The sequence below is a fragment of the Coptis chinensis genome, unplaced genomic scaffold (genome assembly GCF_015680905.1).
Source record: "Coptis chinensis isolate HL-2020 unplaced genomic scaffold, ASM1568090v1 utg653_pilon_pilon, whole genome shotgun sequence".
NCBI classification, from domain to species: domain Eukaryota; kingdom Viridiplantae; phylum Streptophyta; class Magnoliopsida; order Ranunculales; family Ranunculaceae; genus Coptis; species Coptis chinensis.
The window spans coordinates 77,016-94,606 of NW_028238177.1; the positions used below are offsets into that span (position 1 = coordinate 77,016).

The following is a 17,591-nucleotide window of genomic DNA, read 5'->3' on the forward strand; positions in this document are numbered from 1 at the left end:
GGGTTTAAGTCATGTTGATTTGCTAGAGAAAAGACTTTGGTGTCTCTCTTATCTTGCAGCAGACGTGAATTACAAAGTCAAAAGGGGTTGCAGGAGAGGGACAAGTATCCAGCATTGGCATTTTGCCAAACTGATCTTCAAAAAAATTTTAAATTCTGTTAAAAAAGTCCAAATCATTTATGTTATGCTTTGGAGCTCAACGTTATGTTTGATATAAAATGATTGGACCAATGATCTTTGGAAATTTGCTAGTAAGATGTCCCAAATTTTCAACAGGAACGGCTTTAGATGAAAATTTTAAAGGCAAAGTTGAAACGTTACCTGCCTAATAGCTTTTGTTTGTATTTGGGCTAGGATGGTCCTACCCCCTTAAGTGGGCAGGACAATAGCAATCCTCGAGAGTCGAGACTAAGAGCCATAGTTATTAGGGGTGTAAAAAACCCTCAAGCCCTCAATCATTGGTCCGGTCCGACCCATGGGTCAAAAAAATCTTCAATTTTAAGCCCTCATGCAATTTGAGTACCCAATGAACCTTTTAAGGGCAAGGGTTTGGGCTTAGATGTATAAAATGAATAAGATGGCCCTCAACTTACCCTCAATAGTCACAAACCTAATTAAGGTTCTTAATTTTTCTAAAAATTTATTTATATTTTGTTAAAAATATGTAATTGTATAAATAGCAAAAATGAAAAGTATATTGCCCCATAAGTTAGGTGTTTTGTGTAGGATCCTCAATCGTTACATGAAAAATCTAGTTTAAAATAACAAATTTTTGAATCCCAATTGGATATGAATTCAGTATTCTTGTTCCATTTGTATAAACTTTAATAAAATATAGTTCAATTTAATGTGATATGATCTTTGTTATATGGTAAATGAAGTTTTTAATTAAGTTAAACTAATCAATACACAAGTTATTCTATAATCTACAACACATTTGATCATATTTTTAGTCTCATATACATTTTTATTGATTCATGGAATACATGAAAGTTGGATAAAACCTAATAACGAAATTTTATTTTGAATTTTATTATCTTACAAATTTTAGTCAAATTATTAATTAAGAATATTAACCAAAGTCTAGATTTAAGAAAATCTATTATTTGGGCGTGATAATTAATTTAGTGAATTAAATAACAAGATTATCATTTTAAATGCTAGTTTAAGTTTGTAATCAATCTTGCTATTGGGTTTAATTCATGTAAATAGGGGTTGAGGTGAGGTTTTTTTTTCACAATTTTAATATTGGCCCTTATATGCCCACCCCTCACTACATGAGACTACATACATGATCGGTCAGATTTCGGGCAAAAATCTTAAACCTCTTTTTTTTGATTAGTGTTTACAAGACAAAGCCGAAGATCCCTTCCCACATTCTCGGGCAGAATCTATGTTTGTGTAAAGGTAGTTTCATCGGGCACTCACCCTGAAAAAAACAGAAATATTACAAGTTTGCCATTTTCTAAAAAATATATATATTTTATAAATTTTGAAGCCCAACAACAAGTCAAGCGGCGTTGAAGCGGTCGCTTGGATTTTTGTTTGTATTTCGAGTTAGATGGTCGTATCGTTTGAGTGTCTGTTTTCGAATAGTCAATCGCCATATCATCGAGATTAAGAGCCATAGTGATGTCGTTTGAGATAAAACCCCTCAAGGATTTTTAAAATTTAAGCGATATGGGTCAAAAATCTTCAATTTTAAAGCCCTCATGCAATTTGAAGGGCGAGCTTTTGGAAACCATCAACGTTTGGAGGGGTCGGGTACTAAAAAATTGAAAAATTCATTTTGTTTTTTGTCATTTTCATATCCTTGACAAAAACAATTAAGGCCAAACACAAATGTAAATTTATTTATATTTTGTTAAAACAAACTATACATCAAATTTAAAACAAAACCAAACACAAATTATATTTTCAATTACATAATTCAAAACGATCCTCTAATGTTACAATTCAAAAACTCAAAATCTTGTATTAACTTATTATATACAACTAATGAACAAACTTCTCCATGTAAAAAACAAAAAAAATATAAAGTGGGATAAGTCCTTGTAAGATAGTTATATACAAAATGACCTTTTTAATTCGTTCAACTTTTTCAAACAATAATTGCCTTGGTTTCCTCCAACACTCGAATTTCTTCCATTAGACGATAATATGGCGAATCAGTCACATGTAGCATATGCCATAGCCTTGACCCATCACCAAAACATCAGGATAATGACGATTACACTCCAATTACACCAAAAAATCAATTAAGTTTGTAACATAAGGTGCGCGCTCAAGCACGTTAGCCTTGCAACATGAGCCAAGACTGACCAAATTGTGATTAGCTTAAGAGAGAACCGAATATACGGAACATACAGAAGCTTGACTGCCTATGCCTCAAATAGCATCCCTACTTGTAGACCAGTCAAGCTTGACCGAATAAACATGGGGAATGCTTGATGGATCTGGATAGATTCCCAAAAAAAAAAAAAATGGAAAGAGACGGCAGGAGAGGATGAAGATAACTGGTTCGACTTGTTGTTTTTCTGTTTTTTTAAGCTGGGGGTATATTGGGCTTCATGGTGGGCTTGGGCTTGGACTGGAGGCTGCCCAATCGAATTTGGTGAGTGCCCAATACAGGACCTTGTGTAAAATACAATCAACCTCCACTCAACTAAAGTGGGAGGAGTTTTTATGCACACGTGGGCTTGGTAATAATAGCCATAAAAACAAAGAAGAAAATGAAAAGGATTCAAAACAAAAGAAGGCGCGAGAGAGAGACGCAGGCAGAGAGGGTTACAGCTTTTCTGGTATTTTAACAATTTATTTCTTTTTAAAAGAAATGAACAATTCTCACTTCTCTATGCTAAGATTAATTTATTTTAAAAAAACAAAAAAAAAAAAAAAAGTTTAAACAGTTGTGTTCAACTAGGAAATTTCTGGAATTGGTGGAATCTTCTTTGTTGTAGTAAGAAAAACATTTGTGAGTTTTTAGTAACAGAGTGCTTTAAGAATGCCCCCTCGTGGTTGGTTGTTTCATCTCAAAAAAATATAAAAAAAAATAAAAAATGAGAAGACTCTTATCAATAGCGGAGGAGGTGGAGGCACCTTTTCAATTATTATGACTCCTGAGATGAGTACAACTGCTGCAATCATGGTGATGGCGAGGAACCTGCCCCCGAAAGCCTTCTCGTTCCTCTCCACCTCAGAGTGGATCCTCCACTCTGAGGTGGAGAGAGGCCAGAAGGCTTTCGGGGGCAGGTTCCTCGCCATCACCATGATTGCAGCAGTTATAATCATCTCAGGAGTCATAATAATTGACAAGGTACCTCCTCGCCATCACCACTCCCACCCTCCCCCGGACAACTACACTCTCGCTCTCCACAAGGCCCTCATGTTCTTCAATGCCCAGAAATGTAACTACTCATATATAACAATTTCTTAATGAAATAGATCCAACCTTGTGTTGAGGTTGTTTGTCGGTCTTGGGTCTCCTGCTCTGTTTTTGTGGCCGGTTTATATGTGAGCCTTTTGTTGTTTAAGCATCCTAACAATTTCTATATTATTTCGCCTTCTGACATATTCCAAGATATGAACTGTAGACCTAATGCATTATGGAATAGAAATCTTTCTCCTCTCTTTAGTATTCCGTACAGAGACATCAATATTTGTCTCTCTTATCTTGCAGCAAACGTGAATTACAAAGTCAAAAGGACAATGCAGAAGAGGAGAAGTTGGAGCATTGGAAAAATGCCAAACTGATGAACCCGTGGAGCTTTAAATTCTGGGGGTAACTAGTATTACCCCCAAGGTGGGACAAAAAGTTCTCCTTCGTGCAGGTTCTGCTGAACCGGTTGAGACTTTTCCTCAGCCCGGGTCATCCAGCTGAGGATATTCTCCTCATATTGCACAGAAGTTCTGAGATAATGATGTGCTCATACTTACCTGTTTTCACAAGCTTCAATAGAACTAAAGGTTTGTCAATATCTGTTTTATTTTCCCATATTGTTGGTATTGTCTAATGTCTTACCTCATGTTTACTGTTAAATTGTCGCAGGTGGTTTAATACAACTAAACCATGGAAGGCCGCAGCCCCTTCAATATGTTGTCAATGCTGCCTTTCTAGCTACACTATACAGTGATTATCTTGAAGCTGCAGATACACCAGGATGGTATTGTGGACCCAATTTTTACTCAATAGAAGTGCTACGGGAATTTGCCAAAACCCAGGTGTGTAACCCCCTCATTTCAAACCCACTTTATCAGGTGATCTCTGATGAGCTATGTTATTTGGATTTTGGCAGATCAATTATATCCTTGGTGAGAATCCTCGAAAAATGAGCTATGTTGTAGGTTTCGGTAATCTTTATCCAAAGCACGTTCATCATAGAGGAGCATCGATACCAAATAACAGGGTTATATATAATTGTAAAGGAGGATGGAAGTGGAGAGATAGTCCGAAGCCTAATCCCAACATAGTTGTTGGAGCCATGGTTGCAGGCCCGGACAAGAATGATGAATTTCGTGATGTACGTACTAACTACAACTACACTGAGCCCACGCTTGCAGGCAATGCAGGTCTGGTGGCTGCACTTGTGGCTTTGTCGGGTGACCGAACTGGGATTGATAAAAATACCATATTCTCTGCAGTTCCACCCATGTTTCCAACTGCCCCACCACCTCCTGCTCCATGGAAGCCTTGATAGAGTTACCTGCAAATTATGATATTACTACTTCAACTATGATATTGATATTTCTGGAAGTTTTGATTAAAAGCAACCTGCAAATTGGATCATATATTTCTATAAGTTGTACTATTTTAAACAAAAACTATGTTAACCCATGTTGCGATATATGTACCATTTCATTCTGGGATTCTTGAGGGTTTTCTTCGAAATTTATGGAGATTTAGTACTTTGTGTGTAACCATTGGTTGTTACATTTACTGCTTAGTGATTTTCACTTCCCTTGTTTTTGTTGATTGTTGATTATTACACAACTCCAGGTTCAAATATATCAAAAAGTGCTATTAAGGTGTTTCGACCAAATTGATTTTTCCTTTTCTATTTCTGTTCCAATTTCTTTCCAGATGTACCAAAAGTGTAACCAGGTTGAGCAGTCCATCAGTATTCTAGAGGATTATATGAACTGTTAGGTTTTTGAGGGATCGGAGTGAATGTCAATCCCATGCTCAGACAATAGAAATTGCAACTCATTTGGAATTCTCCATTCATTGTCATGTATGATCAGATCAAGTGTAGTTATACATCCTTTCAAAATATATCACTACTCAGGTTCATGATCATATGCTGTAAAGATTGTCCATGTACCCAGTTATCCCTCAAAATATCAATTTTCTTACCATTACCTATGATCCAGTGAGTTCTCGGGAGAACTTCAGCTATTGCCAGTTTGATCTATCCCAGACCATATGGTACTTGGTTTCAACGCAGAGTCTTTTTAGTTTGAATAATTTTTGCAAGTGAAAAAAAGAAGCCATACAACAAATTTTTATTTATTGGATCGAAGCCCATATTATTTTTTTCGACAACCTATCAAAGCCCATATAACCTCAACAAAAACTACTACAAACAGTGACAGCGACCTTCCAGGCAAGCCACGTCATCATTATCGCAACATGTTAGTATGCATTCTGTAGCTACTTTGCAATTGCACTGATCGTCAGCATCAGGATGTACTAGTGTCACCATCTTCTCAAGTAAGCCCATGGATGTCACACATTCACATCGACCTTTCTGACATTTCCCGGTACATTCAAAGCAATTCGACCCACATCCAGAGTCGTCTTTACAAAGAACTTCATCAACACAATTTCTTTTTGCCTCCGCGTGGATCTTCATGGAGGGAAAACCTACAAATATATCCATATTACTAGTAGCATCATGACCAAGCTTTATTTTTCCTTTTATTTATGAGAATGAAAAAAGATAATAATAAATGATGCATATATTTTATTTTATAGTTTAAAACAAATCTATATATAGCTATATATATATTAATAATAAAGCTCGCACTCAATATATTTTTAAAAATTCCATGTAAATTGAGAGAGTTCAACTTTGTTTACAAATTACAATACTAAGAAAAAAAGGAATAAAAAACGGTAATTAAATCTCCTATTAATTAAAACGACAATCATTCTCTTATGAAAATGAGAATCACACTTCTAGATTAAGTCAATTGTTAAAATAGAATCCTTCCTTCATACTACTAAAAAACTGGTTGTTCAAGCACAATTAAGACATATATTTCAAGTAAAATGGGAATTCTTTTCTCCAATCAAAACAATAACAATATTAAAGCTCACATCCAATACAATTCTAAAATTCCACGTAAATGAATGCAAGAGAGTCCAACTTTATTTACAATACCAAGAAAAGAAAGAAAAAAAATAGGGATTTCTCCCTATTAAAATGGGAATCCTTCTCCTACTAAAACGATAATCACATTTTGTTGGAAATGTGAATGAATTTGTGTCCTCATGGGTTTGAACCCATGACCTTTTGTATCTACTACACTCTAATGTGGGGGCTTTAGTCAGCATTGGTTACTAAACTTAAGACTCTTAAGTTTATATTGGTTGTGTCCTTATGGAGGGATAGTGTAGAGATATAAGGAGGTGCTCGTAGCGCTTACAAGGCCTCCTTGGTTTGGGAGCTCAGAAAACCTTAGTGCCGCCGGGGGTGCAAAACAAGCCCAGTACCCCCACACCGTCCCAAATCCACCCGATCTTGGGCTTGTTTTTCGTTTTTGGTCTTCTTTCCAAAACTGTATGCTGTTACAAAATCTTTCCTTGATTAAGTGACTCTAGCCTTGAGTTACGTTTTTTGATCTATAAAACAAAGGTCTCTCCGTTTTTAAAAAAAAAAACACAACGTTATTTTCCTCGATTAAAAACTTGTGCGGGGTATCTTTGAGAGTTCCGGAGACTGGTCATTGGTGGTGACACGCTCATCCATCGCTGCGTATCTTCGGGAGGCGACGGCTTGAGGTGGCGGCAACCATACCCGGCGTTTTTCGTCTTAAAGAAATTGTGCCGAAAGCACAATCCTCGATGATAAGTTTTACTTCCTTTCTTATTCTTGTTTTCGATACTAGATTAATACAATCTTAAGGCGAAAAATCGTTTGTCTAATAACGATCTGTTATTATCTAGTATTGTGCTCGTTATTGTTAATCTGCTAAGATGGAAAAGCCTAGTGGTAAGTCATCAAACCTCGAGATTTTTATGGCAGAAATTTTAAAATTTACCGGATGAAAATGCGGTTTTATCGACTACTCACTGAAATTGGTTGAATGGATTTCGATTGTGAAACCCGTTTACAATGAAAATGAAGATGAACACAGTGGATTACGGTGGTGTGGAGAGATGGGAAAAGAAAGATTATTTATGTAGAAATTATATACTTGATTGTCTTTCCCTTGATTTGTATGGCGTTTATCTTTGTGTAATGCATCTCTGAGAATTGTGGAGTTTACTTGATAAGAAGTATGCTCTTGAAGATCACGAGTTCTAAGAAGTTTCTTGTAGGAAAGTTTAAGAATTCAAGATGGAAGATGGGAAATGTTGTTGTTTCTCAAGTGGAGGGCTGCAAATAATTATTCATGAGATTTTTGCGGGAAGGTTATAAAAATCTGCAAAGGCTTCGGGTTGCTTCCATCATTGAGAAACTCCCTTCCTCGTGGAAGGAGTACAAAAAACGATCTCAAACATAAGAAGAAAGAGATGACCCTAGAAGATCGATCGTCAACCTTCGGATCGAGGAGGATAACAGGAAGGCTGAAATCAATGTGGAGACTTGAGGAAATGAAGGCTAAGGCTAACCTGGTTGAAAGAAAATGCTTAAAAGATTTAATCAATTTATTTGTGTACCGCCGAACACCATATGATCCTAGTATACATTTGACAAAAAATCTTTGGATTAGGTGTATCTCCTTTAGAGTTTTCTAGGGTTATAGGTAGTCTCATGTATCTTATGAACTGCACTAGACCCGACATAGCTTCGCCGTAAAGCAAACTTAGTAGATACACCATAAATCCCAAAGAATGAGCATTGGGATGCTCTTATCGAGTATTGAGATATTTGAAATATACTTCAAATTATGGTGTTCATTATGGGCAGATATATCGGTATTGGCTTGAGGGTATGTGATGCCAATTGGATTCGATTCTCGGGAATCTAAATCCACTAGTGGTTATGTGTTCACTATGGCGGGGGGTGCGGTGTCTTGGAAATCATCTAAGCAAACTTGCATTGCCCGTTCCACTATGGAATCGAGTTTATAGCTTTAGACAAAGCTAGTGAGGAAGCAGAGTGGATCGGGGAATTTTTGATGGATATCCCGCTTTGGCCTAAAACCTGTTCCACTGTCTCTATTCTTTGTGATAGCCAAGCCGCTATCTTGAGGGCCAAAAATACTTCCTATAATGGGAAATCTCGACATATTCGCCGAAGACATAACACTTGTCGCGACAGTTGTTAAGAGATGGGATCATAGCTATTGACTTTGTGAGGTCAAAAGAAAAATTTAGTTGATCCTTTAACTAAAGGCCCGGCTAGAGATTTGGTTTTAGTACATCGAGGGGATGGGGCTAAAAGTCTATTAAAGACTAATTGCCTATTTAATTAAATCACCGATAACCCGACACCCAACCTTGGTGAATGGAGATCCCGGATCAAGGTTCAATGGGGAAACAAGTTATCTGGCGTGATTTGTGGGGGTACTACACCTAGAGTGAAAACTCTGTACCCATCCCTATGATGTAGTAGTACCCTCTTGTATCTTTTAAAGGATGAGTGAATACTCTTAATGCTTTCTATAATTGGTTTTTCGATTGGGGTGTAATGATCTGATACACTCGGACAGAGGCACCTATATGAGTGAGGAAGTAAAAGCCGCTTCCTATGAGAACTTATAGGCTTGTTCTCTAGAGCACTCATGAAACTGGGAAGCTCATGGCTATCTGAGCACAACCGAGGGAACTCTATGATGATTTTTGAAGTTATGTGTGTTACTGTTGACTTGGCTTACATATAGGTTGAACAGTTCAAGACTAAGGTCATTTGGTCAACTAGTAATCCAAACGGACAAACACCAGCGAAGGTTCAAGTCGTATGACACCTTGACCCATTCATAACTTCTTCATACTCCGGACATTCTTGTTTTGTTTTTCTTTTCTTCGTTTCTTAATAATTCCATTCATGTGGGGGATTGTTGGAAATGTGAATGAATTTGTGTCCTCATGGGTTTGAACCCATGACCTTTTGTATCTACTACACTCAAATGTGGGGGCTTTAGTCCCACATTGGTTACTAAACTTAAGACTCTTAAGTTTATATTGGTTGTGTCCTTATGGAGGGATAGTGTAGAGATATAAGGAGGTGCTGCTTCGCGCACACAAGGCCTCCTTGGTTTGGGGGGCTCGGGAGGTGGGAGCTCCGAAAACCTTAGCGCTGCGTGTGCCCACACACGCCGCCGAGGGGGTGCAAATCCACCCAATTGGGCTTCGTCTGGAATCTTGGGGTGCAAATCTTTCCTTGATTCGAGTCAAACCATGAGGAGTCGTGACTCTAGCCTTGAGTTACGTTTTTTCAGATCTATAAAACAAAGGTCTCTCTGTTTAAAAAAAAAAAAAAACACAACGTTATTTTCCTCGATTAAAAACTTGTGCGGGGTATCTTTGAGAGTTCCCCGCAGAGAGTTTGGTCATTGGTCGGTGACACGCTCATCCATCTGCTTTGTATCCCGGGAGGCGACGCTTTGAGGTGCAAAGAACCATACCCGGGCGTTTTTGTCTTAAGGAAATTGTGCCGAACACAATCCTCATTGATAAGTTTTACTTCCTTTCTTATTACTGTTTTTCGATACTAGATTAATACACATTTGTATATATCTTAGTCATGTTTCTTGAGCAAGTTTTTTAAAAAATTTGGACTTCAAAGTTAAATTAAGGGCATGTAGATATAATCTCTCAACCATGGATAACATGCTCACAAAAATTCAGCTAATACAAAGAAACTAACCTTAGAACATGCTCACAAAAATTCTGAATCATAAGATGAAAAGTTAAAAAATAAACACATGGTTAGACATATATATCCAAATATGATGATTTTTTGTGAGAATGATCTTCATGGTGGTGGGTAGATCATTTTCACAAAAACCATGCCTTAATTCATTTGTATGTCGAAAATATGGGCACAATGTGCACATATAAAGAGCCCTCTCCTGTATATATATGCAAGAACATTAAGGTAGTTCCACACACACAATGACACTAAGCTAGTCCATTTTTTTGTGAAAGGTATCAAGCGGTGTGCATCACTTGTGCGGTCGATATAATTGGTGTGAACTTGGATATATACTAGAACATGCTTACACAATTTGTGTAATATTGATGGCTAAGTATCTATCAGATAGATCAAATGATAAATAAAACTTTGGAACACAAAATGTACGCCTAAGAGCTATTGAGAAAACAAGAAAGAAACCTGAAGCGACAAGAAGTGCCACAAAGAAAATCAACTTAACAGAAGCTTTTTCCATTCTTTCCCTTCTTGATTATGAATTCCCTTCAATTGTTGAATGCTATGGATGTGAGCATTGTTATAAGATGTAAAGTGTTGAGTTTGCACTGTCCATTTTTATTGAAGATTGTGTTATGATTAGCATTGCAACCCATCCAATGTAAGGATATTATTTAGAATGATTTGTTGAGATTCTAAAGGTATCTTATGGTAAGAATATTAAAATTTCTTTATGAGGAATGAATATAATGCCATTTTCACATGTATGTAATAATCTTTGGCACTTAACAAATAAATAAGGAGTAACTTACCTGATATGCACGGTCTTCTTTTCTAGATTCCACATTTGTTCTAGCATTCAAAACAACAGATCCTCTATACTTGCACAAAAAAAATGTTTAATAACAAAAAAATGTAGCGCATTTGTTGCCTATGACAGTCTAATTTTTTTGCATATCAATAAAATATTTTATTTGAAAAGAAACGTTAAGCCAAAAAAAAAGTTGGCCCCAAAAACCCTTCCCTATTCTTGATCATCTCTCTTTCTTGTCAAAAAGTTCCACTCTCATTCACTATAATTTTTATTATTTTGGAATAAAAAAAGAAATTTCATATGGTCCTTTATCTATTGACATGAACATCCATCAAACTTTTATTTTAGCATTATTTATTTCTCCATGATACTGAAAATAAATCAAATTTTATGACAATGCAGCTATCCCACATTCAAGTTGCAGTTATTTGTTGCGTTTTTTTAGCTTGAAGTATGTTTACGGTCTTGGGTTAGAACCACCATATTTAAAGATTTATTTCTCAAGCACTCTCCCATTTGAACATAGATTTGTGTTTTTAATCCTTATATTAGAAGGTAGAGTCAGCATTATACCAATTTTTATATATTGTTATGTGAGGGTCTAAATAGATGAGTGATTTTTTTTAAGTGAAGGTTTTCAATAGTCGAGCACAAGTCTTGGTACTTAAAAATAGCTCTAAAAGCACCATAAAATTTTGGATTTCTCATAAAACCAACATATAATTACAACTCCGAATTTTTAATGTTTAAATACTAAATAACTTAAACAAATAGAAATATGAAAAGGGCTTAATTACAAGCTAGGAGTAGTGAGTTTCAAAGTTAAAATCACACCCCTACGTTTCAAATATTAGAACCACATACCTGCTTCCTTTCATTTTATTTTATAGCAACATCACTGCTCTTTATCGGAAATTGAGTAACGTCCTTTTCAAATTTCTTCTAAAATACTTATGATGCTATAGGTTTTTCAAAGTACTTCCGCTTTTGTATTCCTATTTAGCGCTCACTTATTTTATAGTATTGTTACTTATATTTTACATATAATAACATTGAATTATTATTTAATAAATTTTTGCTTTTATGTAGTCTATTCATCCATTTCTGCCATTACACATTAAATTGAAAAGCAGATCATTCAAATTTGCTTTTATTTATATCTTTATCTTTAGAAATCTCTTTTATTGATGTTAAAAACATGTAGACCAGGTATAATTAGGATTAAATTTCATTAAAAAATAATTGTTTTGAGTTTTCTCAAGTTTGACAGCGCGCTTGTCATAATTAAGAGAAGAGTAACAAGTTTTAAAAACATTCCTAAGTTTGAAGAAAGAAGATTAGTGAAATTCTTGCTATACTAAAAGTTTTGCATGTTTTCCAAGTTTTGCACGTTTTCCATTAGAAATGTTGCAAGGACCAAAAACATAAAAAATTACGTATATGGAAGGACTATATGGAAATACATATAGTTTCACTCATAGTTCGGAATTTCAGAATTCTCGGAATTTCGACAAATTCAAAAACCGAAATTCACTAAATTTCAACCCCTATCACATTCGGAATTTTGGATAATTCGGAATTTCAGATATTTCAACTCTATATTCGGAATTCCAATTTTTTTGAAAAACCGAAATTCCAGACGGAATTCCGAAATTTTGTTCGAAATCACGAACTATAGTTTCACTACAATCACATAAAAGGTCGGGTACCCCTTTAAAAAAAATTTAAACATGTAAATCTAAAATACTTTAAAGAACGCGGCTGTTATCTACAGTCCCGCAACAGTATTTTAACATTTTTTTATGTAACTCTTGGTCTCTTCAACCATTTTATTTGGACGGAATTGCCCATATCCATTTGATTAAATTACAAAACACCCAACCAAAATATTAAAGTAAATTTGTAATAATAATAAAGACAATTATGTCATTTAAACGCAACACACTTTTTCCACACCAAATAACAACTACTAAACATCATGTGCGGAGCACATGCATCATGCTAGTGATTGTTAATGCAATCAACAAAAGAAAGGAAAGACCAAACGCTAATAAATAATTAAGTCTAGACCAAACGCAAATATCACCATTATTGGAAAGATAACCCTCTGGCCGGTTTGCTAACCAATGTATGAAATTACTCAATTACTGTTAAATCCATTTAGAGAAACTTCACGCAAATAAAAATATGATACATATCCTTTTGAATCAAAAGTAATAACCACACTATTCCAACATATAAATGCCAAACTTACAATATTATCGAAATCCATCCTAAGAATGCAATGTAATCAGTACAGTCCTACACATAGTTAGTGATTCGGTGAATATATAATTCATGAATTTTCTGTTTAATTCAGAAAATGATTAATAATGCCGCACTTCTCAATCATAAGGACTAATTCATGAATTTATGAAGGTCCCAATAACGTACCACCTTATTTTTGTCTTGGTTGTACAGGTAGTGGATATGTGCCTCCTTATGCAGTGTAAGTACCTGATGCCAAACGTTAGATTAAGTGTGTTACGTACGTTGTCTAGTCTAGATTTGTTGTGAAAACGAAGCCTACTTGTATAATATGTTTATACATTGGCTTCTATCTCATTCTACAAATTGATTTAAGACTTGATTTTTTGTTGATCTCACATTACCACCGTAGAGAACATCCCTACAAAAGATGAGCTCATTTGGATATTTCAAACGATGCTAAAAAGGGTTGATAACTTTTAATTTGTGGTTGTCAAAATAAAGTCACGATTGTAAAACAACTTTTGCATAAGGGTGAGATTTCGATATGTTATATATATAATGGTAAGATTATATATATTTGTTGTGAAAACAAAACCTACTTGTATAATATGTTTATACATTGGCTTCTATCTCATTCTACAAATTCATTTAAGACTTGATTTTTCGTGGATCTCACATTACCACCGTAGAGAACATCCCTGCAAAAGATGAGCTCATTTGGATATTTCAAACGATGCTAAATAGAGTTGATAACTTTTAATTTGTGGTTGTCAAAATAAAGTCACGATTGTAAAACAACATTTGCATAAGGGTGAGATTTCGATATGTTATATATATAATGGTAAGGTTAGACCCACGAGGTTAGACCGTATATATATATATATATATATATATATATATATATATATATATATATATATATATATATATATATATATATATATATATATATATATATATATATATATATATATATATATATATATATATATATATATGGGGAGGGATAGAGGCACATTCATTATATTGCACATTATAGCCACATTTTTAGACATACAAAATGAATTAAGGCCTAGTTTTTTGTGGAGATGATCTCCCACCATGAAGATCATTCTCACAAAAAAATCATAATATTTGGATATGTCTAACCATGTAAAAATTAGTGTTCATTTGTGTTTATTTTTGAACTTTTTCATCTAACGGTCTAAAAGTTTTTGTAAGCATATTCTAATGTAAGACTTCTTTGAATGAACTAAATTTTTGTGAGCATGTTAAGCCATGGTGGGGAGATGATATCTACAAAAAATCAGCCCTTAATTCAACTTTTAAGTCCATGATTTTCTTGAATTAATTTACAATGTGGCTATAATAATGGATAAGAATGTGCCTCTATCCCTCCCTATATATATATATATATATATATATATATATATATATATATATATATATATATATATATATATATATAGGAGAGGAGGGATAGAGGCACATTCACTGTAGCCACATTCTAGCCACATTGTAAATTAATCCAAGTAAAATCGTGGACTTAAAAGTTGAATTAAAGGCTGAATTTTTGTGGAGATGATCTCCCCACCATGGAGAACATGCTCACAAAAATTCAGCTCATTTAAAGAAATCTAACCTTAGAACATGCTCACAAAATTTTTGGACCGTTTGATGAAAAGCTAAAAAATGAACACTAAGTTTTACATGGTTAGACATATCCAAATATTATAATTTTTTGTGAGAATGATCTTCATGGTGGGGAAATCATCTCCACAAAAAACTAGGTCTTAATTCATTTGTATGTGAAAAATGTGGCTAGAATGTGCACATAAGAATGTGCCTCTATCCCTCCCCATATATATATATATATATATATATATATATATATATATATATATATATATATATATATATATACGGGCTGGCTCGTCGACATACATAAAAAATGACATGACATGGAATTGACATACGCAATCCAAAAGCGGACTTGACATACGAAATTGACATACGTAGACAGCCCGATATCCCAAAGAAAATGGATGTGTGTTATCAAGATCGCCCAAATTAAAACTTTTATTTTATTTACCCAAATTCCAATAAACTTAACAAAAACAATGCTTCAGTGAACGACTTATTTGCAATGACATGTACCATTCTCACAATCTCCAATTCCATTGGCACAATGGTACACACAATCGTAATCATCGTCACAATCCGCATCAGTAGGCTTCACTTTTGTCTGGTTTTTATCAAAGGTATGTGCATGAATGGTTCACACTGGCATTGACCTTTCAGACATTTCCCAGTACAATCAACGCAATCCGTCATGCATCCATTGTCATCTTCACAAAAATTTCATCAAAACATAGTTTTTTCGCGTCAACATGAGAATTCATGTATGGAAAACCTGCACATGTATTAGATTTTATTACTTAAATCAATACCGAGAAATTGTTATTAGGTCTAGAAGAACACTAAAAAAGTTTTACAAAAAAAATAGTTATCATCGAAACTTTTTAAAGTATTATTATAATGCAATATAACCAAAAATTAATTTGGATAAACCTTATAATTAATAGAAGGAACTAGATCGACCAACTCCTTATGATTAGTGATAGACTTGCCACACAACAATAACACTATTCTTTAGAAAATTTGACTATAGAGAAAATTTAACACATGCATGCAAAACTCACCTTGGATTTCAAGGTGTGAATATAACTTACAAGCTAGGTTAGTTCTATGCTAATTGTTTATGTTATCTCTCACACACTAACAAAAAATTTATTAAGAAAAATTAACCTGAGAAAAAAGAAAGAAGTGTCACAACAAAAATTATCTTCACAAAAGCTTTTTCCATTTGCTATTTCTTTTGTTCTTGGTTTTGAACTTCCTTGAGTATGTGACCACTATTTATAAGTTTTTTTTGGTGGTAGTGGATTTGTTAAACTTTCCATATAAGATTTTGTTTGATTTGGAGACTTGTTATGGTAAGCATCTTATTGCAAAAGATGTCAGAAGATTTCACATGGCGGCTTTGTATGGTAAGAATCTTACTGGAGCAAGTTTCTAAAATTTAGCATTATATATATATATATATATATATATATATAGAGAGAGAGAGAGAGAGAGAGAGAGAGAGAGAGAGAGAGAGAGAGAGAGGGAAATATACAAAAAAAATTATTTAGATTCCCTTAATAACTCCATAGGGACTGCATATCTTACGTGGCATCCAAATTATATTTCTCTTTCCAATAATAAGAAAACAAAAATAGAAACAAAAAAAAAAACTAATAACTACCCAATTAAATAACTAACACTCGAAATAGTAACAAATAAATAACAAAAATCTTGCCTTATATTTCCACAAACAAATAAACAAAAAAAAAAAAAAAAAAAAAAAAAGGATAAAGAAAATTACAAAAATTGAAAAAATAAAACCCAACACCGTACCCTAAAAAATGTTGGGCACCCAAAAAAATCACCTTCGTCATTCTCAATCCCCTCACTCTCTTTCTTGTCACAAAATTCCATTTTTTATGACTTTAGTTTATATTAATTTTTAATGGAGAAAAAAATCCTTATGATTATCTATCTATTAACTTAAACAAATGCTTGGATGATGATGTCAAAAAATATGATGATTTGTTTCACAAGTGCACCCGATTTTTATTTTTTATTTTTTATTTTTTTTGGAGTTTAAGTTTATTTTCCTTTCTTTCTTTGGTTGATTTGTTTGGGGAAATATAGGCAAGTTTTTTATTTATTTGTTATTTTAGTTTTAGTCATTTAATTAGGTATGTTATTTGGTATTAATTTATTTCTATGTTTGCTTTTTGAATTTTAGAAAGAGAATAGGATTTTGATGTTGAAGTTTGAGTAGTAGTTGTGGTAAGCTTCAAAAGTTTGTTTTGAATGATTGGGAGTTTTAGAAGGAAGGAAGGTAGACTTCTTTTAGGACTTGTTTAGTTAACTAGTTGAATGAAAAACATTAGAAAGACTTGTTGAATGAAAGATTGAAACATAAGCATTGAATAAATGAAATGAATGATTGAAAGAAGAACAACAAAGAAGAAATAATTGATTGATTGATTGAAGAACAAAAAGTAAATAACAAGATTGAAAATGAAGAATGAAAAAAAGTAAATGACTTGAATGAAAAATTACTAGAAAATAAATTCTACATGACACTAGAATAAGTCTAGGTGCATTCTCTCATCCTACTTTTGAGTTCTTATACCCCTACTTTTACAAAAGGCTGATTTGCCTTCTCCCTCTACATTTGAGACACCTCACCAAGTTTGCTTTATGTTTTTTTTTTTTTTTTTTTTGCTTTTTCATTTTGCTTTTTGATTTCTTCTTGATCAATCTAGGTTTAAGAGAAAGCCTTCTTTTGTGTCAAGGACATCTATCCCTGGTCTTCTGATTTAAGGACTTGACTTTCAGCTCTCTGGGTTTGAGTCCTTGACCTTTGACATTTG

At 34.1% G+C, this 17,591-nt stretch overlaps 1 protein-coding gene across 1 annotated transcript; it reads left to right on the top strand.

Moving 5' to 3' along the window:
- Positions 1-3,802: 3,802 nt before the first annotated feature.
- LOC147472883 (endoglucanase 9-like) lies at positions 3,803-4,917 on the top strand. The gene is made up of 3 exons (XM_086588108.1): positions 3,803-3,966; positions 4,049-4,221; positions 4,296-4,917. The coding sequence occupies exons 1-3, from the start codon at positions 3,918-3,920 to the stop codon at positions 4,692-4,694; spliced, it is 621 nt and encodes a 206-aa protein (XP_086444234.1). The 5' UTR covers positions 3,803-3,917; the 3' UTR covers positions 4,695-4,917.
- Positions 4,918-17,591: the final 12,674 nt, after the last annotated feature.

Coding starts and splice junctions, on each gene's coding strand:
- LOC147472883 (XM_086588108.1), top strand. CDS start 3,918: ATGATGTGCTCATACTTACCTGTTTTCACAAGCTTCAATAGAACTAAA. Junction 3,967..4,048: donor AAGCTTCAATAGAACTAAAG/GTTTGTCAATAT, acceptor AAATTGTCGCAG/GTGGTTTAATACAACTAAAC. Junction 4,222..4,295: donor GGGAATTTGCCAAAACCCAG/GTGTGTAACCCC, acceptor GGATTTTGGCAG/ATCAATTATATCCTTGGTGA.